This window comes from Rattus norvegicus, chromosome 2 (genome assembly GCF_036323735.1).
Source record: "Rattus norvegicus strain BN/NHsdMcwi chromosome 2, GRCr8, whole genome shotgun sequence".
In the NCBI taxonomy this organism is placed as follows: Eukaryota; Metazoa; Chordata; class Mammalia; order Rodentia; family Muridae; genus Rattus; species Rattus norvegicus.
Window position 1 is genome coordinate 113545023 of NC_086020.1, and position 23914 is coordinate 113568936.

Sequence of the window (23914 nt, forward strand, 5' to 3'; positions counted from 1 at the left end):
GCAGTGGGGATGGAAGGGTTCTAAGAGCTATTCATGTGCTAAGTCCCCAGAGCAGAGGAGGTTTTGATTCAGAGTCAGTGGGGGGGAGAACTTCTAGGTTCCCAAAGAATGAATGTCCGTGATACTTCATTGATGATAACATTGAGCTGTTGGTTTATTAGAAAATCTGGGCCTGGGATAATTATTTATTCTTTATGCCCAAGTACAGAGATTTAAAAATCTCACAACTCAGGCAAAAACTAAAGATCCTATAAGGAAAATAGGCAGAGTCACTTAGGGGGAAAAAAAAACAAAAACAAAAAGAGAGGCAGAGGCAGAGGCAGAGGCAGAGGCAGAGGCAGAGGCAGAGGCAGAGAAGAATCTCTGTATGTCTGAAGCCAGCCTGGGTCTATATTGTGTATTCCAGGCTATCCATTAAAAATAATAATAAAAATAAAAAAATAAAACCTACAACCGAGGCCAGTACATTTGTTCACATTATTTTTCTGAGCTGCTCTCTAGTGTGTTATATGCAATGTGTATCATGATGTTACGACTGGGTCTATTTAACCACCCCTATTGAATGGTGTTTGGGTTCTTTCTATAGCCGGCTGTTCTAAGTACCTGATATGTGAATCTGTATGCATGACTAGATGAGTAATTACTTGTGAGTCGAATGCTCAGGCCCATGAAGGGCTGAATCCTGAAAGGTATCCATGCCTGGATGCGGGACAGATAATGGTGGTGACCCTTAGGCCCTTGGCGGGCACCTCTGTAGTGTGGAAATGTCTGTAAAGCTCTGATCTCGTGCTGATACAACAGCACGATTGTGTCTACACTGACGTTTCTTCTTCCCTGTAGCAGCAATTCTATTTCTCAGCTCTGAGTTTAAATATTGAAAAAAAATATTGATGTGGGACTGGGGATTAAACTGGATTGCTGAAGTATTCGCCTAATAGGAAGAAGGCTGTGAGTTTGTCTCCTAGTAGCCCATAAACTGGGTATGGTGGTACATGCCTATAATTCTAACATATGGGGGTGAAGGTGGGGAGAGAAGTTCAAGGCCATCCTTAACTACAAACTGGGGGGAAGAGGGGATTCAAACCTGCCTGGTTGATAGCTTCCTTCTAACTCTCCTCCCTACCTCTCTATACCCCCCTTTTCCCATCCCCAATGTGGGGTGTGTGTGTGTGTGTGTGTGTGTGTGTGTGTGTGTGTGTGTGTGTGTGTACATGCACATATGTATAAGAAACAAAAAAGAAAGTTAAGTTAGTACCCTGGAAAAGCTGTTCTGCTGGGGTGGGCAGTGTTGTTGATATTGTTGCTGCTTGTTTTTTGGGTTGGTTGTTTTCTTTCCTTTTTAGCAATATAAGGAAAATGGTGAACAGCTTTCCCATTCTCCTTATGAACTGCCTTCTGAGCAAGGGGCTACTGTGAATGGCTGTGGGAGGGAAAGAAGGAGAGAGAGCCTGCAGGGAGCTGGCAGGGAGTCGCTGCAGTCTGCAGTGGAGGACCAGAGGTCAGAGTGGCAGAGACCAAGTTTACAGCTTTCTGTTTTATCCCTCAGATCACCGGAACCTTGGCTTTCACTGTCTTCACTGCAGTGCTGGGTTCCTTCCAGTTCGGATATGACATCGGTGTGATCAATGCACCTCAAGAGGCAAGTGAGACACACAGAGTTCTTTTGGGGCCAAGCCCTCTCTCAGTTCCTACTGCCTGCTGTATCATACGTTCCTCAGTGAGATAATCTGTCCACGTGGGAGACATGGGGCGATCCTGGTACAATGTGCGTTTGTCCACAGCTGATAATTTGGCCTTGACTCCTGGGTTAACAACCCTCTGAGTCAAAAAAAGGGCAGAGCGTAAGTTTTGATCTCTGACACTGCTGTGCTCTGAGCTCAGAGAAAATGTTAACTCAATACCTCGTGCTCAGGAAGTCTAAAGGCAGGAATTCCTTGCAGCATTCGGTCACAGCTGTCCCCCTAGCATGGATGAAAAAATGCCAGGGATCAAGGGTAAACAACAGAAAGACGATGCAGTCAAGGCAGTCATAAGCACCTACTTACACACTTCAGGGTTTCCACAACCATATCAGCCCAGGCAAGCACTTTGTAAGGAAACATCAGATCCTGCCATTTCTGTGTGTATTCTGTGTATCTAGTTTCTGTTATGTAGCAGATTGAGAGAGAGAGAGAGAGAGAGAGAGAGAGAGAGAGAGAGAGAAACAGAAAGAGACAGACAGACAGACAGACAGACAGACAGACAGATAGACAGACAGACAGACACACAGAGAGAGAGAGATCTCACACTCCCTAGCTGCCACAGCTGTTAGGGAATCAGGACCCTGTCCTTGTGCTCCAACTCAAACTGGGAGCAAGCACATCTGGGAGAAGTACAGTAAGGAAAGAGAACTGAAGGTGTGTTGGGGAAACAGGCACACTCATCCCGCGTTATCATTTTATCAGACTTTCTTACAGTTCTAAGGAAAATGTCAGATGTCATGAGGTGTGAACACCTGGAATGCATGCTGACCACAGTCCATTAGCTGACAGGGACTGCTCCTCAAGCTCTTTGGCTGAAAGACAGTGTTCTCATTAAGTGTGTATCATCCTAAGTGTGTCAAACCTCAGGAGGGAATAATGCAGGGGGTCAGGAGACCATGGTCAGGGTCCAGGAGACCAGGGTCAGGCATCTTTCTATGGATAATGAAAGAATGTGCAAATTTGGCAAGCATCCTAAAATCTGGATCAACCTAGACACCCTTCCTTTCTCTAAGTCCCACCCTACTCAAAACCACCTTTTCTAGTCTTATCAGGAAGATTAGGCTGAGATTGCCCCTTCTTCCATTCAAGCCCCTGAGTCAGAACTGAAAATAAGGACTTCTGATGGCATTTTCTCCTGGTTGAATAACATCTAAAGGCATTTTTAAATCGCAATTTTTCATGAGCATAAAAATTACACTTGCCCATTGAGAAAACAGAAGACAAAAATCACCTGAAATTATTTCTGCATCATGTATTAAACCATGCTAAGAATGGTTTGCCTAATTCCTTTCAGTCTTCTCTATGCATACTATCTCTATAGGGCAGCCATCAGTTCCACAGATGTCTTGGTCAGACCTTCATAACACGTCTCCCTTTCTTAGCTTGTTTTACCAGATAGGACTGTATTCTTAATGGGAATGGGGAACAACTGAGGTTTACTGGGGCTAAACAGGGACCAGGTCACTGCTAGGAATGGGAGGAGGAGGGGTGTGTTGATAGAGTCTGTTTTTATGCTTCTTCATGGCTACAGAAGCACCATATAAAATGTGGCTAGAAATTTAACTTTGAGGACCGTTCTTTCTGGGACATACTGACCTCTCTGAGGATCCCTAGAAGTCTTTATACCTTCTCGGTTCTATCTAAGGTGTTTCTATCTTGAAAACTCATCAACTCCAGAGTTGACCACTTGGATCTATTTGCACTAACTGCTAGGAAGTCTATGACTCACTTTATAGTTCACATTTACCAAGTAATAGAATATTACCTAATCCTAACTTTAGTTTTTACTTAGCTGTGTTCTTTTCTATTTTATTTTACCATTAAACCTTTTCTGCAAAATTAATACTGGTATACCAACTCTACCTGAAGAATGTCTTCAGAATAAATAACTGCCAACATTTAAATCTTAAAAAGCTTTTCATAAAAGCCAACATCTCTGGCAGGTATTATAAAACCCAAGTCTGCTTGCTAATGCCACTTTCCTTTGCAGTTTTCCTGCTTGGTTGGAGCAGAGAATACCGTGCCACAAGGCAAGAGCCTGCTCCCATCTTCCTGCTGGTTGACAATGTGTTTCGGTGCTGTTCCTAGGTACCCCACGCCGCTTTCAGGCGTCTCTTCCCACCTCGCTCCCCTTGGCTGAGTTTGTCATCTGTTTTATAGGACACGACAGAGTAGAAATCAGTCTACCCACATCTGTATTAGGCAACTCACACAATTAGGACACCCTGTTTAAACACCTCACAGACATTTAAGGGCAGATCAAATGCTGTATGGGGAATTCTGAAGTCATGGTTTTATTTCCTCAGGTAATAATATCCCATTATCGACATGTTTTGGGTGTTCCTCTGGATGACCGAAGAGCTACCATTAACTATGACATCAATGGCACAGACACCCCACTCATAGTCACACCAGCACATACGACACCAGACGCCTGGGAAGAAGAGACTGAAGGATCTGCTCACATAGTCACTATGCTCTGGTCTCTGTCTGTGTCCAGCTTTGCAGTAGGCGGAATGGTCGCCTCGTTCTTTGGTGGGTGGCTTGGGGACAAACTCGGAAGGTAAGTTCTATAAAGTAAATATGAACACAGCTTTGATATCTTGTCACTGCTGGAAATTTTATAAACAGATTTTATAAACCTTCCCATTTGTGGCATAGTATTAGCATTTTTTTCAATTTATAATCCTCTGAACTAGGTCACTATTGGGCCAAATTAATAAAACTGTTGTTATAAACCCCTGGTAACCCTAGTTGCTATAAAAGTGTTTGAAGAAACGTGAGTTCTGTATGTATTTCCAGAGAGTTTGATCCTCTAGCTGTGTGAATGTTAAAACCCATGAGGAAGGCTCTACCAAGTTCCATCAGTTCTCAAACATGATTTTCATTTTTAAATTAAAATTGACACTTGTATTGGTTAAGCCCTCTGGCCACTGTAACATCCTGACAATTCACTGCACACAAGGCACATGGCTTTCACTTTCCGAGATTATCCTGCTGCTATCCCAAAGCCCCACCCAGAGAAGAAGCTAATGAACCACTTCCCAACTCCAGTCCCTATGCCACATTTTGGATTTAAACCACCAGTGTCATTGATGGAAGGCTTGGCTCGGTGGCTAGGAGGCAATACTGTACTTGTAGTGGACCTGAATTTGGTTTCCAGCATCCTCTGCCTGTAACTCCAGCTATAGGTGACCCAGCTCCCATTCATGGCCTCCAAGAGAACCTACACTCACACTTGCACATACCTGCACCAGACACACAAACACACATACTCAAACTTTAAAACAAGACAAGCAAGCATCAGTGGAGTCAGCTGTGTCATACACTTGCCAGTGGGTGTGGCAAAGTCATTAGGGGTTCTGATAGAATAGTGTGTTTTTATTTTCATGTTGATTTCCTGTTAATTAATTTCAACTTTTGTTTGTTAATTACTTTTGATTGTCATAATAGAATTAGCACATGCAAAACATGGGAAGTGCAAAAAATTTTCCAAAGAGGAAAAAAGCAATTTGGTAATTAGCATAATAATGCTGCATTTTAACTTGTTTTATTTTTCCATTTCCTACTATAAATTGTAGTCTTGGACTCATTAATTACAATTCCGATACTTCTATGAAGTTATATAAAATTCAAAAACTGGTTAAAAACCCTGACTATTCACAAAGGAAATGCCTTTTCAAATCTATAACAAAGCTTGTGGTGTTATTATAATATCCTTAGTTATGAAAACTCCTAGTTTTATATGTGAACTTACAGAGGTTTGCCTGCCTCTGCCTCCTTACTACTGGCATTAAAAGAAGTGTGCTGGTTGGGGATTTAGCTCAGTGGTAGAGCGCTTGCCTAGCAACCGCAAGGCCCTGGGTTCGGTCCCCAGCTCCGGAAAAAAAAAAAAAAAAAGAAGTGTGCTACCACACCTGATCACTACGTGGTTTAAAATGTTCAGAGTAATGGCTTTAAATGACATTTCCACACATGTACATGGTGTATTTCATCATGTTCATACCACAACTCTCTAGTCTCCCTGCCCCACCTCCCACTCCTTTACTCTGACTCCCCTCCTCTTAATGAACTAATTTCTCTCTCTTTTCTTTGTTCCTTTCTTTTTTTCTTAGTGAACCAATGAGCTTAATTAAGGTACCTTACACGAGCATGGGGGAGGAGTCTTTTTCAGGAGCATGGCAACCTAACATGAGAAGAAAATCTCCTTCTTCCAGCAGCCATTTGCTGCCTATCGATCCTTTGGGAGGTCATCCCAGCTACTGGCATCTACATAATGCTAGAAACTTCTGCTACACATGGGTGCACTTCCACCAATAGCCTCACACAGACTGTTTGTGGTGCCAAACCTCAACTTCTCTGTATTACTCTTCCAATCCTGAGCCTTCAATGGCCACTATGGTTACACCTTCACCAATGGCCTCTCCTGGTCTCTCATGGTGCCAAGCCTCAGCTGCTTTTTTTTCCTTTTGGATATTTTTTTATTTACATTTCAAATGTTATCCCCTTTCCCAGTTTCCTGTCCATAAGCCCCCTATCCCATCCCCCTTCCCCTTCTTCTATAAAGGTGTTCCTCCGCCTCAACCACCTCCCTCTTCCAGCCTCCTCTCCCTGACATTCCCCTACACTGGGGAATCAAGCCTTAGCAGACCAAAGGGCTTCTCCTTGCACTGGTGCCCAACAAGGCCATCCTCTGCTACATAGGCATTTGGAGCCCTGGGTCTGTCCACGTGTACTCTTTGGATGGTGGTTTAGACCCTGGGAGCTCTGGTTGGTTGGTATCATTCTTATGGGGTTTGCCAACCCCTTTGGCTCCTTCAGTCCTTTTTCTAACTCCTCCAATGGGGACCCTGTTCTCGGTTCAATGGTTGGCTGTGAGTATCCACCTCTAAGACCCTTTCATGCCTTCAAATCCCCTACTACCTGAGTGACTCTTACACTACCAAGCTCAGCTGCAGAATGAGGTACAACCTTGAATGCCTCTGGAACATAGCTTCTATGACCTCTCAGGAAACACTTCCCTGAAGATTTCATCTCAGTGATGCTGGTCCCCTTAATCACTACTAATCTCCTAGCTCTGACTGACCAGCATTGAGTATCCCAGCAAAGCAAAGGTTTCGCTTTAGTAGTTCTGGTCTCTTGTTAATCACAGCTGATTCTTCATCCCCATTAACCAGAACCACAGAATAACCAATGGCCCCAATAGAGTCTTTAAACTTTCCTCTAAAACTTCACAAACCAGGCCTCCATCTTCTGCACTGCCCTCATCATTTTTTTTTCTTTTTTTTTTCGGAGCTGAGGACCGAACCCAGGGCTTTGTGGTTGCTAGGCAAGCACTCTACCACTGAGCTAAATCCCCAATCCCTGCCCTCATCATTTTTATCTTTCTAGCTCCTACAGAGCAGCTCAGTGTACTCTCAACACTCAATGACTTTTCTATCCCAAAATTCCAAAGCCATTCCACAATCCTTCTTAAAACTCATTTGGATCTGTCACAGTCATACCACACTCGAGGTACCAACTTCTGTCTTGGTTAGGGTTACTATTGCTGTGATGAGACACCATGACCAAAGAACCTTGGGGAGGAAAGGGTTTATTCAGCTTACACTTCCACACCACTGTTCATAATCAAAGGAAGTCAGGACAGGCACTCAAACAGAGCAAGAACCTGGAGCTGTTTCAGCGGTCATGGAGGAATGCTGTTACTGGCTTGTTCTTGTCGAACCTGCTCTCTTACAGAATCCAGAAACAGCAGCCCAAGGATGGTACCTCCCACAATAGGGGTTCTACCCTCTCATATTAATCGTCAATTAAGAAAATGCCCTACTGGCTAACCTACAGCCCCATCTTATGGGGGCATTTTCTGAGTTGAAGCTCCTGCCTCTCATATGAATTTAGCATGTGTCAAATTGATGTTAGAACTATCCAGCACACCATCTCAGAAGGGCCTCACTCCATTCCCCACTTCTATGATGGCTTCTCCTTCTCTTCTGCACTTGCAATTTCATAGTTTACCTGAATATCCCAAGATACTCTTCCTGTCCAAGACTGTTATTGTAATCACCTCTGCAAGACCTCTTCTGCTGGATATGGTGACATTTACGAGCTTGGGGGCTAGGACTTGGGCTCCTTAAGGACACTATTCAGCCTACCATGTGGCTATTAGGCAATTGCTACAGTGTAGACACCTAGCTTTTGTTCCTAAGGAAAAGGTATGTTTGGACTTGAAGATGCTTGCTTATAAAAAGTTCCCTTGTCATCAGAGTATGAGACACTGATAGAATGACAAGGAGGACTCAGCAAGGAGTTTACACGTCACGTTTCACTGTGGCACCAAAACCGCCAAGCCTGTCTGCTCAGATTCTTGTATTGGCTTTGTTACTTTTGACTTAACTTTCAAGAAAGCTCATGTGTGATTTTTGTATGATCACTTTTGTTAGTGATGTTTTTATTGCTACTGTCAGCTTTAAATGTACTTTACAGCAGAAGCATGGGGTGGCCCATGTCTACACCTGAAACAGTGAGGAGGCCAAGACTTAAGAATTGCCACAGGCTGTGCCACAGAATGAATTCTGCACTAGCCTAGACTCTGGAATGCTAGCTTGTCTCAAAAATAATGTAATTCTTCACATTTGGCTAATATTGATCATAAATTTTACAAAGAAATATCTTGGTTTTGGGTGAAAATGAGGATAGTTATAATTGTGTCAAGCTTTAGAAGGACATTTTAATTTATCCAAACAATTCTCACCACAGGAAATCTGAGTTCAAAGCAGCAACTACAAACCTTTACTGTCAACAAAATGATAAAGAGGCAAATGATGGGAAGCAACTGTAGAAATCAGTTCTGCCACCAAAAACACTGCTCCTTAAAACAAACGAGTTGTAAAAAAAAATCAAATAAGGATTAAGTATCAGAAGTGTCATCGTAAACTTAGGCCTGTAATCTCAGCATTCTGGAAGATTCCTGAGGCAGGAGGAACTCTGAGAGCTCCAGGATAACCTGGACTACAGAGTAAGGTCCAGTTGGCCCAGGCTAGAGAGTGAGTCCCTCACCTCCAAAACACAAAAACAAAGAGCAAAGCAAAGGAATCCTCTCATGAAAATAAGAGATAGGTGGATGAAGTCTCCCATCATGAACAGTACTCACAGCTCCACACATCAGATCATAGACAAGGAAGTAGCAGACATCCTTCAATGAAGAGCTTTTCAGTAAAAATAAAAATAATTATTCATAGGTAAAAGTCTCAACATGGTCTGAAAACAAGTAATTTCTTCGCATTTTGGTGTTGAATTTATTTATTTTTTAAAATTTCAGGATCAAAGCCATGTTGGCTGCAAACAGCCTCTCGTTGACTGGAGCCCTCTTGATGGGGTGTTCCAAATTTGGACCGGCACATGCTCTCATCATTGCTGGAAGAAGCGTATCAGGACTGTACTGTGGTGAGTGACAGGCAAACAGACACACACACACACACACAGAGAGAGAGAGAGAGAGAGAGAGAGAGAGAGAGAGAGAGAGAGAGAGAGAGAGCATTGTATAAATGTTAGTCTAGGCAGAGATCTATGAAGCTGAACACATCATCACAGAAGGAAAACAATAGGACACAATAAAAGTCAGTGGTGACACTGTCTGTGGCACAGTACAAGCAAGTTGTGATATCATCTGTGTTTGCCCACCCCAGGAATACCACTAGTATTTGTTTGGTCTCAGACGAATTATGTAACTGATTCTCTTTCCTTATCTGTGAAATGAAGATGACAATAACATCAGCCTTTAGTGGAATGGGGAGAGTATATGTAAACTGTCGAGCATAGCATCTGGTGGATATAAACCAGATAAACACTAGCTGTTACTACTGCCCCTGCGTTGCAACCAACAATTGGTTCTCTTCAGATCCTGCCTTGCACTGATGGCCTATGCTATGGTGTCTCTGTCTTTCATTGATATGGTAAGGCCTGACCTCTTAGACCATACTACCTAACCCTGTTTCATTCCAGACATGGCTGTCTAGAGCAGTAAAACTGTGGTGTCCATAGGAAGAGGGAATTGGACAGAAACAGATAATGGACTCCGCCCTCCATTGAACTTCATAGCTAAAAGAAGTACTAGTTTTTGGAGACAAAGTTTCCAACCTTCAGAGGCAGGAATCTGAATAGAGATAGGAAAATTCAACAAAGCAAGAGGGATGTCCTAGCAAGTCAAAGCCCTGGCCACTAAGACTGCCAACCTGAGGTCAATTGCTGAGTCCCACAGGGAAAGAGATAACAGACTCCTCTGACTTTCACCCAGACAGATGGACACACACACACACACACACACACACACACACACACACACACACACACAGAGAGAGAGAGAGAGAGAGAGAAAGAGAGAGAGAGAGAGAGAAAGAGAGAGAGAGAGAGAGAGAGAGAGAAAGAGAGAGAGAGAGAGAGAGAGAGAGAGTCTAAACAAACAAATAAATCAATCAATGTAATAAAAAAAAGATATAGAAAGCATAATGGCTCAGGACTTTTCAAAATCTTTGAGTTTAAGTCCTTTTTTCAAATAAAATCTGTGGATGGCTTTTGGTAAGACTGCCATCCTTACTATGTTAATCCTATGAGTATGGGGGATCTTTCCACCTTCTGAGATCTTCTTCTACTTTTTTCTTCAAAGGCTTGAAGTATTTGTCATAGAGGTCCTTATGCTTGCTTGGTTGAAGTTACCCTCAGATAGTTTATATTACTTGAGTCTACTGTGAAGATTACTGTTTCCCTGACTTCTCTCTCAGCCTCTTTGTCATTTGCATATAGGAGGGCTACTGATTTTTTTAAGTATCTAGCCACTTCACTGAAGGTGTTTATCAGCTGTAGGAGTTCCCAGGTAGAAAATTTGGGGTCATTTGTGTATACTATTATATTATCTGCAATAGTAATACTTTGACTTCTTTCTAATTTGTATCCCCTTGTCTTTTTTGGGTGTCTTTATTGCTCTAGCTTAGGCTTCAAGTACTATATTTGAATAGCTGTGGAGAGAATAGTTAGTATTGTCTTGTTCCTGGCTTTAGTGGAATTGCTTTGAGTTTCTCTCCGTTTAATTTGATGTTAGTTAGAGGCTTGCTGTAAATTGCCTTCTTTAGACTTCTATATGTGTCTGTTCTTCCTGATCTCTCCAAGACTTTTATCATTAAGGGGTGTTGGATTTTGTCAAAGGCTGTCTCAGCATCTAATGAGGTGATGATGTGAGTTTTTTCTTTCAGTTTTTTTTTTTTATGGTGGATTACATTGACAGAGATTTGTACATTAACCCATCCCTGCATCTCTGGGATGAGGCCTACTCAATCATGGTGAACTTTTTTGATGAGTTCTTAGATTTTGTGAGCATTTGAAGCCTAAGATTTTTTTTTTTATTTTATTAACTTGAGTAATTCTTATTTACATTTCAAATGTTATTCCCTTTCCCGGTTTCCCGGCCAACATCCCCCTAACCCTCCCCTTTATGGGTGTTCCCCTCCCCATCCTCCCCCCATTACCGCCCTCCCCACAACAATCATGTTCACTGGGGGTTCAGTCTTAGCAGGACCCAGGGCTTCCCCTTCCACTGGTGCTCTTACTAGGATATTCATTGCTACCTATGAGGTCAGAGTCCAGGGTCAGTCCATGTATAGTCTTTAGGTAGTGGCTTAGTCCCTGGAAGCTCTGGTTGCTTGGCATTGTTGTTCATAGGGGGTCTCGAGCCCCTTCAAGCTCTTCCAGTTCTTTCTCTGATTCCTTCAACGGGGGTCCCGTTCTCAGTTCAGCGGTTTGCTGCTGGCATACGCCTCTGTGTTTGCTGTGTTCTGGCTGTGTCTCTCAGGAGAGATCTACATCTGGCTCCTGTCGGCCTGCACTTCTTTGCTTCATCCATCTTGTCTAATTGGGTGGCTGTATATGTATCAGTCACATGTGGGGCAGAAGCCTAAGATTTTTGATGCAATGAAGAAGCTAAGTTTTCCTTACTGGGCAGCTGGGAGGAGCCCTTGAGTTCCTCACCCTCGCCCCCTTCTGCAGCTCCATAACACCCAACGGAGATCTCAGGTATCCCCATGTGGCGCGGACTCACCTAGGCATAGAACCTATGTGTAGCCCTCTCCTCCACTGAGGCATTGCCTCTCTCCAGAAGTCAACTTCCTTGATGTTAACTTCCTTTGATCCTACAAGTCTGGATGGTTATTAAAAATCCTCTAGGCTCTTTTCTCAAGACAACCTAAGCTGCTATGATACAAACTAAACTCTAACATGGAAACATTTTAAAGTAAGATCACAAAAACTGCTCAAAATACAACTAAGCATTTCGTTCCATTAATACTTCTAACACCACCTTCATTTAGTACAGTACTAACCAAGGATTTCTCCATAAATTAATAGCAGCCAGTTTTTTGCATAAACCATGCCCATGTTTGGGGACAAGGGCTCCTCCAAGACATCTAGGGAGTAACTTTCAGTAAGGATGCTGATCATAATTGAACTACACAACAGTTATTGAAATGTCCCAGGTTGCATTTTAACATTTGTATGTTTGTGTCTCATACAGGGCTAATTTCAGGACTGGTTCCAATGTACATTGGCGAGATTGCTCCAACCACACTCAGGGGTGCCCTGGGCACTCTTCACCAACTGGCTCTTGTCACAGGCATTCTTATTAGTCAGGTAAACTCTCCTCACCCTTACTTTGGCCACCTTCTACTTCATTTCCCCTTTCCTGACTCTCATCCCACACTGCAGATAGCCATGGCCAGGGAGGGAGGGGAGCATTGTTTCCCACAGTGATATGAGGTGGTGGAAAAAGCAGGCCTTTAGCTCAAAGGTGAATTATTTCCACTCCTCATCTCCAACTTGGAGCAGCTGGTGGGGTTAACAATGCATGTGAAAGTACCAAGGCTATCCTAGAATTAACATGTGAATGCCAAGAAATAGCCAACTCCAGAGTCTTGACTGGTTGAGGTTTCTTTGCTCTGAATGAGTTATCTGGTGATTGAAATTCAAACTCTTCTTCAGCTGGTACACCCTCTGACCATTCTACCCTCTGACCTCAGGAGGACCTTTGGAATCCTGCACTTAAGATATCTAAAGGGAAGTCTGTGGACTACCACGTGGAGATCATAAAGCTGGTTGTTCTGTGAAATAGTTAAGCTCTGCATAACCTAAGATGGGCTTGTAAAGCGAAGCACAAAGTGACACATCCCCCCTTCTGCGTGTGTGTGCATGATACACTTGTTCATGTGCGTGCACAGCATGAGTCTCTGTAGCCACCAGAGGGTGATGTCAGGCATCTTCCTCTGTTCTTCTCCACCTTGGTTTTAAGAGAGTCATTGAACCTGCTATTTCGGGTACACTGACTGGCCAGCGAACTCTGGGGATCTGCTTGTCTCTGTGTCCTCTCGGGGCTTTGTTACAGACACACATCATGATGCCTGGTAGCCATTCTAACAGTACAATTCCACCTTGTTGCCTGCAAGAGCATGGTGTGTTTTGCTTCTGATACTAAATGTGTTTATAAAAGTTGAGTTGATCTCCAGAATAAATATCCAACTGGAGTGAATAAAGACAGGCATAGATGAATTCTTTACTAACAAATTGTTCTTGACTTGGTTTGAATGGAACTCACAAATGACAGTCGCCTCTTTTTGCCGACATGAACTAATAGTCAAGGATCACTAATAAATTTCTGTAGACCTCAGGCCCAATGTACTGTGCAGCTCATAGGTTCCTTCCTTGTCTTTTCAGATTGCTGGCCTCAGCTTCATTCTGGGCAATCAGGATTACTGGCACATCCTACTTGGCCTATCTGCTGTACCAGCTCTCCTGCAGTGTCTGCTACTGCTCTTCTGTCCAGAAAGCCCCAGATACCTTTACCTAAAGTTGGAAGAGGAAGTCAGGGCAAAGAAAAGTAAGTCTGTAGCAGGGAATTCCCTCTTTCTCTTATTGAGGGGTTACCAGCTAAAACAAATAATATGTGTGAATGGTGAGTGGGTGCTCATAAATTAACATGGGACCTTGTACTTGCTCTGAAGAACACAAAGGAGTTAGCTACAGCCACTGTATTATGATTTTACCCAGAAGTGACTGGTGAGCTGTGTATTTACCCACAGCAGGAGCTCACATGTAGCCTACCAGATTTAACCAGAGGCTTCCCAATGACCCGTCTCAGAATTGTGGGTTTGCGATAAGGAGGAGCTTTTCTCTCTCTCTCTCTTTCTCTCTCTCTCTCTCTCTCTCTCTCTCTCTCTCTCTCTCTCTCTCTCTCCCTCCCTCCCTCCCTCTCTCCCTCCCTCCCTCCCTTCCTCTCTCTCTCTGTATCTCTGTGTGTGTGTCTCTGTCTCTGTCTCTCTCTCTCTCTCTCTGAAGTCAGATATTCTGTTTTTCTTTTCTTTCTTTAATCAAAGAACAAAATTTAATTTTACAACAACGTCAACAACAATCTCCAGTACCAATGCTGTTAGGTCAAAAACACAGGCATGCACAAATAGAGTGCCTTTGTGACCAGAATAAAAATACTTATTTCTTTTGATCTGGGCTGCTTTAACCTGACTGTTTTGGGGGACAGGCTTGAAAAGACTAAGGGGCACTGAGGACGTCACCAAAGATATTAATGAGATGAGGAAAGAAAAGGAAGAGGCGTCGACTGAGCAGAAGGTCTCCGTGATCCAGCTCTTCACGGATCCGAATTATCGGCAGCCCATTGTGGTGGCACTGATGCTACACTTGGCTCAGCAGTTCTCTGGAATCAATGGGGTAAGCGTAAGAGTGCCTACCACTGATGAGCAAGGGAACTGAGACAGAGACAGAGTCATGCTTAAGTCACTAAAAGGCATTTGTGAAAAGTGACATCAAGTGTTATTATATGTTTGATGATGATTGATTTCCCATGCTTTGTTTCAATGGTTCTCTAAAGTTAGCTCAGTATTTTAAAAATGTCAACAATAGGACTTAGGTCCATTAAGAAGGAGACATTGGGGCCCAGTTGGTATATTGCTTGCTGCTGCAAACAAGGATCTGAATTCAGAGTCCCAGCACCCACATACAAAGCAAACTTTAGCTATAACTGTGTATAAAGCCCCAGAACTTAAGAGTAGGAGATCTACTGATTCCTGGATCATGAACATGACAGTCTCTCAAACTGATGAGCTTCAGATTTTGAAAGACCCTGTCTCAAAAAATAAGAGAAGACACCCAATACCAACCACTTACTTCTATATGCAAATGCATATACACTCAAATGCACACATGCACAAACACAAGCCAGTCTGCATGCATATACCCAACACAAGAGGTGGGGGTATACATGTATGAGTATAAGGCAAAGGCTGAAACGAATAAAAGGCAAGAAAGAACACTAGTTAAGTTACTTCTGACCCCCAACCTAAATTAGAATGTTCTTAGAATGTAAAATCTCAGACTTCTAATAATCCACACAAAAAGGAGTACATGGTTCCATTTGGATTGTATACTTCAGATAGATAGTCAGATAAATATATAGATAGTCAGATAAATAATAGATATATAGTCAGATAGATGGTAGATAGATAGATAAATAGATGATAGATAGATAGTAGATAGTAGACAGATAGATGGTAATAGCAACCAGAACTGTTATATACACGAGTGAGTATCTCCTGAGAGACACAGTCAGAATACAGCAAATACAGAGGCGAATGCCATCATTAAACCACTGAACTGAGAACAGGACCCCATTGAAGGAATCTTAGAAAGAACTGAAAGAGCTTGAAGGAGCTTGAGACCCCATATGAACAACAATGCCAACCAACCAGAGCTTCCAGGGACTAAGCCACTACCCAAAGACTATACATGGACTGACCCTGGACTCTGACCTCATAGGTAGCAATGAATAGCCTAGAAAGAGCACCAGTGGAAGGGGAAGCCCTTGGTCCTGCCAAGACTGAACCTCCAGTGAATGTGATTGTTGGGGGGAGGGTGGTAATGGGGGGGAGGATGGGGAGGGGAACACCCATAGAGAAGGGGAGGGGGAGGGGTTAGGGGGATGTTGGCCCAGAAACTGGGAAGGGGAATAACAATCGAAATGTAAATAAGAAATACTCAAGTTAATAAAAATGAAAAAAAAATAAATGAGTGAGTATATAAAAACTTTATTACTTTTTTGGAACTGTTAGGCAGCATCTATATCAAACCTGAATTTATAACAGACACCATGACCCAATAATTCTAATTCTGGGTGTAAATACTCACATACTCCACCAAAATAACTGTTAAGAGTATATGCCTGCCAGAACAGTGGTGCATGCCTTTAATCCCAGCACTTGGGAGGCAAAGGCAAGCAGATCTCCATGAGTTCAAGGCTAGCCTGGTCTACACAGTAAGTTTCAGGACAGCCATGGCTACACTGAGACCTTTTCTCAAGAAAAACCAAACAAACAAAAAAGTATATACCCAGCATCACTATTTATAAACATCCTAAAAGATCAGATACCTAAGAAGCCACCAGTAGAATAGGTGACTAAATTGTAGTGTGCAGGTATATCAGAATGCTACATAGTGGTGCCGATGAACAGTGGCCAAAGCACAGGACAGCGAGGATTCTAATGGAGATGATGTTTAGCAAAAGAAGCTAGAAGAAGACAATATGTGGAATACATTACCATTTATACTGAGTACAGGACCTGACAAAATCCATCCATCATGGCAGATGTTGCGGCAGAGGGGTTCATCAGAGTTGTCAATGAGTTGTTCCTTGACCTGAGCTCTCCTTACATGGGTATAATCGCTTTTGAACATGATTGAGCTGTTTGCTTATGTGTACCGTTATAGACATGGTATACTTTAACAAAAGCTTTAGAAATTAAACAAAGGAAAGGATGTATAAGAGTTTTCAGGCTAAGCCAAGAACTTAGAGCCTTCAACACTGATGGAAGACTTGTCTAAGGAAAGGGTGGGGTCACCCTTAGAAGACTCTAGGGATCGTGATACCCTAAAAATAAGCAGCCATGTGTCTCACCTCCAGGACTTCAGTGGGAAGTTCCCTGCCTAAGGCTGGCCGGTTCTTATTTTGCAGATATTTTACTATTCAACCAGCATTTTTCAGACAGCTGGCATCAGCCAGCCTGTGTATGCAACCATCGGCGTTGGTGCCATCAACATGATCTTCACGGCTGTCTCTGTAAGTCATTAGCTTGATGAACACTCTGCTTGCTCCTTTGCCCAGGAGTGGAGGTGGTACGGTGGCACATGTCAAACAGTGATCGGCAACTTTGTCCACGTGCACTGTGTGTGTTCGTGACATAAGAGATAGGTGCGATAAGTAAATAGTGGGAATGTCCTGTGCACACCCCAGCCACTGCCAGTGCTGACAGAGGCTGCCTGAGGTGGTGAGTCACCGGCTCTCCATTGTACAGGATGCCAGTCACTTACTCATTTGGTGAATTAATAACTCAAATTAATAACTGGCAAGACTTTCTCTCTGTAGCAGACACTGGGTTCCGGTCCTTCTACTCTATTTAAATACCTCAGGGCCTGTGCACAGACTGCCATTGTAACAACATAGGGCACATTCCCCAGCCTCCCTGCCTGCTGGAGATATCTCATTCTGGCATCTGGGGGGAAACCATTTCAAAAGCTAATAGATAACTAAACCTGTAAATGGAATTAAGCAAAGGGCAAATTCCTATGATGTTAGCTCACAGGGCAAGACTTCCAGGGGGGTTTGTATGGTTCCTAGTGATGCATACAAATTATGTGGTCTGGGGAGAATGGATATAAATTATGAAATGTTATTATTTTCCTACTTCCAACAAAAGAAAGTAAGTTATTTCTTAAAGCCTGTGAGTAGTTGATAGTTTAACACAATAAGAAAAAGTACAAAGATTTCTCAGAGGGGAAACTACAGTAGAGATGTAATATATGAGAGAAAAATAAAAGAAATGTAGGGGCTGGAAAGATGCCTCAGTGGTTAAGTGCACTGGCTGCTCTTCCAGAGGATCCAGGTTCAATTCCTAGCACCTACATAGCAACTCACAACTGTCTGTAACTATAGTTCCAGGGGATCTGACACCCTCTCACCAATGCACATTGATATAAAATGAAATTCACTCAAAATGAGATTAACTTGGCTTATTTTTATCTTTGAATACAACATGTTCAAAGTGCTTTTGAGTTTTCATGTTGGCCATAAGACTTACTGCACTCCTCTTCTTTTGGTCATTTGTGCTTTTTCTCTGTACATGGACTTTAACGTTTATCTTGGGGTGGTCAATAAATTACAGCCTGGCTCCCCAGATCTTATTAACTAGTGCCAGATCTCAGAGAGCAAAGAAACACAAACAAATCACAATGTCGTGGCTCTACAACTCCACTTTAGAGACAGTACCTGCTCACGCCAAAGGATGCTTCAGTCAATAATGGCCACTGCTGGGACGCAATCCAAGAGACTCTTTGTCCTTTGTGTGTGTATATATATATATATATATATATATATATATATATATATATATATATATATATATATACACACACAAAATGGTCATTATTACTAAAACAAAATGCTTATAATAGCATTTTCTATATAAAGCATCAAGCTGTTAATATTGGGTAACCCAAATTCTGAGGGAAAAGAGCCACAGGAAAAAATGTATGTAGAAGTTTATTTCTTCCCCCTGAACTCTGCCTTATTTGAATGGAGGAGCAGTTTAATTGATAATTATCACAAATTGTAATTATAATCAGTATTTCATTGTTTTGAATATGAAATTTTTTTATCTCATTCCTTTCTTTTACAAAAACTTAAAGCAGATCACACACACACACACACACACACACACACACACACACACACACACACAATCAGTTCATTAACACTCCACAATTAGAGAAAGCACTGGAGGTTTTTTTATTTAGTTTGGTCGAGCGTTCAGGAGGCAGGGGCAGGAGGATCTCAAGGCTCTACAGCAAGACACTGTAGCAAACCAAACCATATCAAAACACAATGAAGACGTTTTTCTGTGTGTGTCTCTGCACTTGAAAGCAACATTCATGCTGACTGGTGTAGGAAGAATCAGAGCTGTGGTTTGTTTCACTAACCCAGAAGCAACGTAAACCACTCAGTGCCCCTTCTCAGAGTGCTTGAGGCACAGCTGTTCCCAGTGATACTCTGTGGCTCCGAGGCTCCTGACTTCATCCACGGTGATGGGAACCGTGCCTGGCTCTGTTTTCATCCATACTGATGAGCTCACAGAAGAAAAGAATGAAACAGGCAGAAAGATGGAGGGACCTGAGAAGCAGTATGGCTCTTGGAAGAAGGCAGTGGCTGCCTAGCGTCAGCAGATGTTCCAGCTCTCGAGTGCATTCAAGTGTCACCTACCTTCCAGGAGAAAATGTGACTCAGTTTTCAAAACATGCATTTTTAGCATTTATTATCTAGTTAATATTTTTATAGACAGAGGAAACCGATGTGAAAGAGCCTTTGTTCCTGCAGAAACATCCCTGTTTCCCCATAACTTGACAATACTATGTCAACACCATGTTTCATCCCACCAGCTTTGAATGAGTTAAAAAAAAAATGTGTAAGAGGCTCTGGGAGTCCTGTGGAGGGAGTGGGGGGAAGCGTCAGAGGAACCAGGGAGTTCAAGGACACCACAGGAACACAGGCCAGAATCAAGTGACAGGAACTCATGGGGAATCACAGAGATCAGGGTGCCTGTAAGGGTCTGACGTAGGTCCTCTGCATGTGTGGTATGCCTGAGTAGCTTTGGTGAATTTGTGAGAATCTTAACAGTGGGAGTTGGGTTGTCCCTGACTCTTTTGCCTACTTGAGGAACCCCTTTCCTCCTACCGGGTTGCCTTGTCCAACCTTGATGTGATTGATGGTACATGCCTGGTCATACTGTAGCTTATGTCTTGTTTGCTTGATGTCCCTGGGAGGCCTGCCCTTTTCTGAAGGCAGGCAGAGGGGGTGGACGTGATGGGAAAGGGAAGGTGGGGACCTAAGGGAAGCAGTCAGAGGAGAAACTACAGAAGGGATGTATGTGAGAAGAATAAAAAAAAAAATATGTAGGGTCTGGAAAGATGGCTCAGTGGTTAAGTGTACTGGCTACTCTTCCAGAGGATCCAGGTTCAATTCCTAGCACCTACATGGCAACTCACAACTGTCTGTAACTATAGTTCCAGGGGATCTGACACCCTCCACCAACACACATTGATATAAAATATTTTTTTAATGTATAAGAGGGTTAGAGAGGTGGCTCGGTGGATAAAAGCACCAAGTGCTCTTCCAGAGGACCTGAGTTCAATTCCCGGCACTCACACAGTGGCTCATAGCCTTCTTTACCTCCAGTTCCAAGGCATCTGATGCCTCTTCTTAGATCTGCAAGGACTGCAGGAATATGGTACAGACACGTACACGTGCATACAGCACCACACGGGGAGAATAAAATAGCAATTTTAAAGAAATATATAGGAACTCTTTTCTTGGTTACTTCTCAGTAATTAAATGTAAGCTCTTGACTTGTCCTTTCTAGAGTGATCTAAAACCTCTGAGTTGAGAAAGGCCTTTCACTGCAGGCGAAGACAAATAAACGTGCCACAGACACCTGCAGACACAGAGCTCAGTGTGCAGGGTGTGGGTTTGCTGCGGACTTACTTAGATTGATGAGCATGAGCAGTTTACTCGTGTGTGTGTGTGTGTGTGTGTGTGTGTGTGTCTGTGTGTCTGTGTCTGTGTCTGTGTGTCTGTGTGTGTCTGTGTGTGTGTATCCATCCGTCCAGCATTGACAAGATTCCATGGGTCACACTCTAGTCAACAAATATTGATCTTGGTTAATAGCAAACCTCGCCCATTGATACAAGGGTTCATAACTCAGTGCCAGGTTCCCTCAGGACGCAGAAGCACCCTAATGTCTTGCTGTGATGTCTTCTGTTTCCAAATACACATTCACTCCCACAGCCCGCACCTATCAGCACAGCAGGAAAATACAGGGCTCACTATTTTAACCCAATGATCAAATTCTAAATGTCACCCGGGTAAGTGGTCATCATTTGACGTTAAGTACTGAGGAGTTGCATAAGATTGGCTGACACCTGACTAGTCGCACTGTCTCCAACATCTGTGGCATACAGACTCTTAGGATTAAAACCAGCAGCTGAGAAAAACCAGGGCCACCCTTTTGGTTTTAGCACAACAGGGCTCTCTTCTGTGATGTTGGGGATTGAATCCAGGGCCTCGTGCATGTGAGGCTAGGATGTGAGCTACCACCTCAGCCCTGATGAATCATTCACAACCTCATAGTAGAGATAATCTTAGGAGAGAGCAGGATATAGAACCTCTCACTGCTGTATTCAAAGGGATGACCCCAGGGTGTTGGGAAGACCCTAGTCTATTTCAAGACTGCACTTCTCAAATCAATATGGTCAAATTAAGCCAGCGTTTAATTTCCACTGTTCATGAAGACTAGCACCACCATCATACACAAGCATCATGTCTCACCTCAGTTGTGCATCTGTAAAATGGGGTCACAGCACCGCCTTGCCCCCATCCATACAATGGATGCTGACATCACGTTCTGTAAACTTTGCTAGGTGCTGCTTGTGGAGAAAGCGGGGCGGCGGACCCTGTTCCTGGCCGGGATGATTGGCATGTTTTTCTGTGCCGTCTTCATGTCGCTGGGACTGGTGTTGCTGGTGAGTTTGGTCCCGGGACTGGTATTTAAATCTTGGGCCTTTGGGGTAAAGAGCTCTGTGAGTAGCAAGCTCTCCAGACTGGCTTTATGAAATAAAGGAAGAGGAGAAATGTAAAGGAAGGGGAACTATACTCTTGGAATTACAGGCTTGTCATTACGCATTGCTGCGTGTTTGGTCAGGGCACAGTCTCCATGGCTACCTGCTGGTATAACCATGGGCTGGGACCTAAACCTCCCCTCTCAGTCCAGTGTCCTCATCCAGCTTCGGCTGGAGTCACAACCTCTGTCTGGCCATCTTGGTAGGAAGACTTTAGGGATATGGACCTTCTTGCTTGTCACAGGGAGAAAGAGTGGCCATGGAACAAAACCCAAAGACCCTAAAGCAAGAGGTTGGCTAGGCAGAACTTCCTAAAACAGAAAAGCCAAGGTGCCCTAAAGCAAGGGATTGGCTGGGCGGGATCTCTTAATGCAGAAGCAAGATGTGGGTCAGCCTAACTCGTCACAAACTGAAGTCATTTAAACTTGATGGAAAATGAACACATGAGAAGAACTGCGTCCACCTCTGAACCTGGCCTGAGAGAACACAGAAGCTGCTAAACTCTGCCCGTCTCACTTAAGATATTCTCTTTGTCTTCAGGATAAGTTCACCTGGATGAGTTATGTGAGCATGACGGCCATCTTCCTCTTCGTCAGTTTCTTTGAGATTGGGCCAGGTCCAATCCCTTGGTTCATGGTTGCTGAATTTTTCAGCCAAGGACCCCGTCCCACGGCTCTGGCACTGGCTGCCTTCAGCAACTGGGTCTGCAATTTCATCATCGCCCTCTGCTTCCAGTACATTGCGGTAAGTGCCCACACTGTGCGAGTCCACGAGGACAGGGCGAGCCATGCAGCTGCTGACTCTACTGTTTGCTCTCTTGCAGGACTTCCTCGGGCCTTACGTGTTCTTCCTTTTTGCTGGGGTGGTCCTGATCTTCACCCTGTTCACATTTTTTAAAGTTCCAGAAACCAAAGGAAAGTCTTTTGACGAAATTGCTGCAGAATTCCGGAAGAAGAGTGGTTCGGCCCCACCACGCAAAGCCGCTGTACAAATGGAATTCCTGGGGTCTTCAGAGACTGTGTGAGGATGAGCTGCCTAAAATCCAGGAACAGACCAGAAGGGAACCATGCGCTCCCTCTTAACTCGAATCCTTCATGAGTGTAGGACTACACCCAGGAGGATCATTTATTCCTTTTGAAGAATTTGTACAGACTCCGATTAGAAACGTCAACATATATCATTACCAAAGAAAGTATTTTTTTAACTTAGAGAATCTATTTTGGATGGTAAAACTCTTCAGTAAACCAGAGGCTGCTCTGCTTCTCTACAGGGAAAGCACGTTATAAGCTTCCTCGCCTGGTTCTACTGAAATTGGAGAGCTTTCAACATATCACTGCTCTTAAAAGCACGTGACTAAGAAATCTGAAGCTACAACTGATATCTATATATTTAAATATAATTCCATTGGAATTTTCTTAGCCACAGATCTGATGCTGAAGGACCTATGGCTGGCAAGGCTCACACTCAAACTGACGTCTCTGTTACCCACCTCGGTTTCTCTCACATGTACTAGACTTTGTGTTTTGTTTTAAACTATTTTTCTGCATTTTTATAGAGAACTCCTGAGTATGTTAAGCTATATTTGTAATGAAAAGCCTCTTCTCTATAGCTACCAAAATCTTCATGTAGTGAGAGAAAACGTTTCAGTTTCTTTGATGTATATTGTAAGGTTAAACGCTCGAGTTTTTCCTAGCCATTGAGTCTAGATTATCAGTTAATATTAGCATCTAAACCATGTTAGTTACTCTCCATTTCAGTCCTTTGTATTGTACTTTTACTTGTTTTTTTTTTTAATTGCCCATGGCACACACTTAAAACCATCAGGAGTCAGGCATTTTGCATATTGCCTCCAAAATCTAATAAACTGGACCAATCACAGGGAAATCTGAAATAAAGAGCTGCTCTATTTGTTCATTTTTTAACATTCTGATATCTCAAAAGACGTTGAACTCTCAGGCCTCCTCTTTAATTTCTCTGGGTTCCCAACATGTCAGAGTCACCCCTTTTACCTGGTTCTCTTTACCTTTACCATGCACAGGTCCCTATTGCTGGCACTAACCTGTGCAGGCAGAGTGGCAGCACTGTCCCTAATTATAGTTAAGAACACACAGGTCTGATGCTTATCAGGCAAAGAAAATGTCTCCAAATTGTTTTCCTTACAAAGTAGACGAGAAGATCAATTATTTATGGATGGATGGATGGATGGATGGATAGATGAATGGATGGATGGATGGATGGATAGATAGATGAATGGATGGATAGATGGATGGATGGATAGATGGATGGATGGATGGATGGATGGATGGATGGATGGATGGATAGATGGATAGATGGATAGATAGATGGATGGATGGATGGATGGATGGATGGATGGATGGATGGATGGATGGATAGATAGATGAATG

General features: G+C 43.2%; 1 protein-coding gene across 2 annotated transcripts in view; it reads left to right on the forward strand.

Annotated features, from left to right (window-relative positions):
- The window catches only part of Slc2a2 (solute carrier family 2 member 2), a 30539-nt gene extending 7139 nt beyond the window's left edge, over positions 1–23400 (forward strand). Inside the window, exons 3-12 of one of the 2 annotated variants that reach the window (XM_039101783.2) lie at positions 1547–1639; positions 4049–4305; positions 9061–9185; positions 12301–12416; positions 13494–13656; positions 14314–14501; positions 16798–16902; positions 21312–21413; positions 22050–22253; positions 22333–23400. In XM_039101783.2, the coding sequence (XP_038957711.1) occupies positions 1547–1639; positions 4049–4305; positions 9061–9185; positions 12301–12416; positions 13494–13656; positions 14314–14501; positions 16798–16902; positions 21312–21413; positions 22050–22253; positions 22333–22533 (1554 nt within the window). In that variant the 3' untranslated portion in view covers positions 22534–23400. The remainder of the gene's footprint in view (positions 1–1546; positions 1640–4048; positions 4306–9060; positions 9186–12300; positions 12417–13493; positions 13657–14313; positions 14502–16797; positions 16903–21311; positions 21414–22049; positions 22254–22332) is intronic. The other variant, NM_012879.2, reaches the window with a different exon arrangement.
- The last annotated feature ends 514 nt before the right edge of the window (positions 23401–23914 follow it).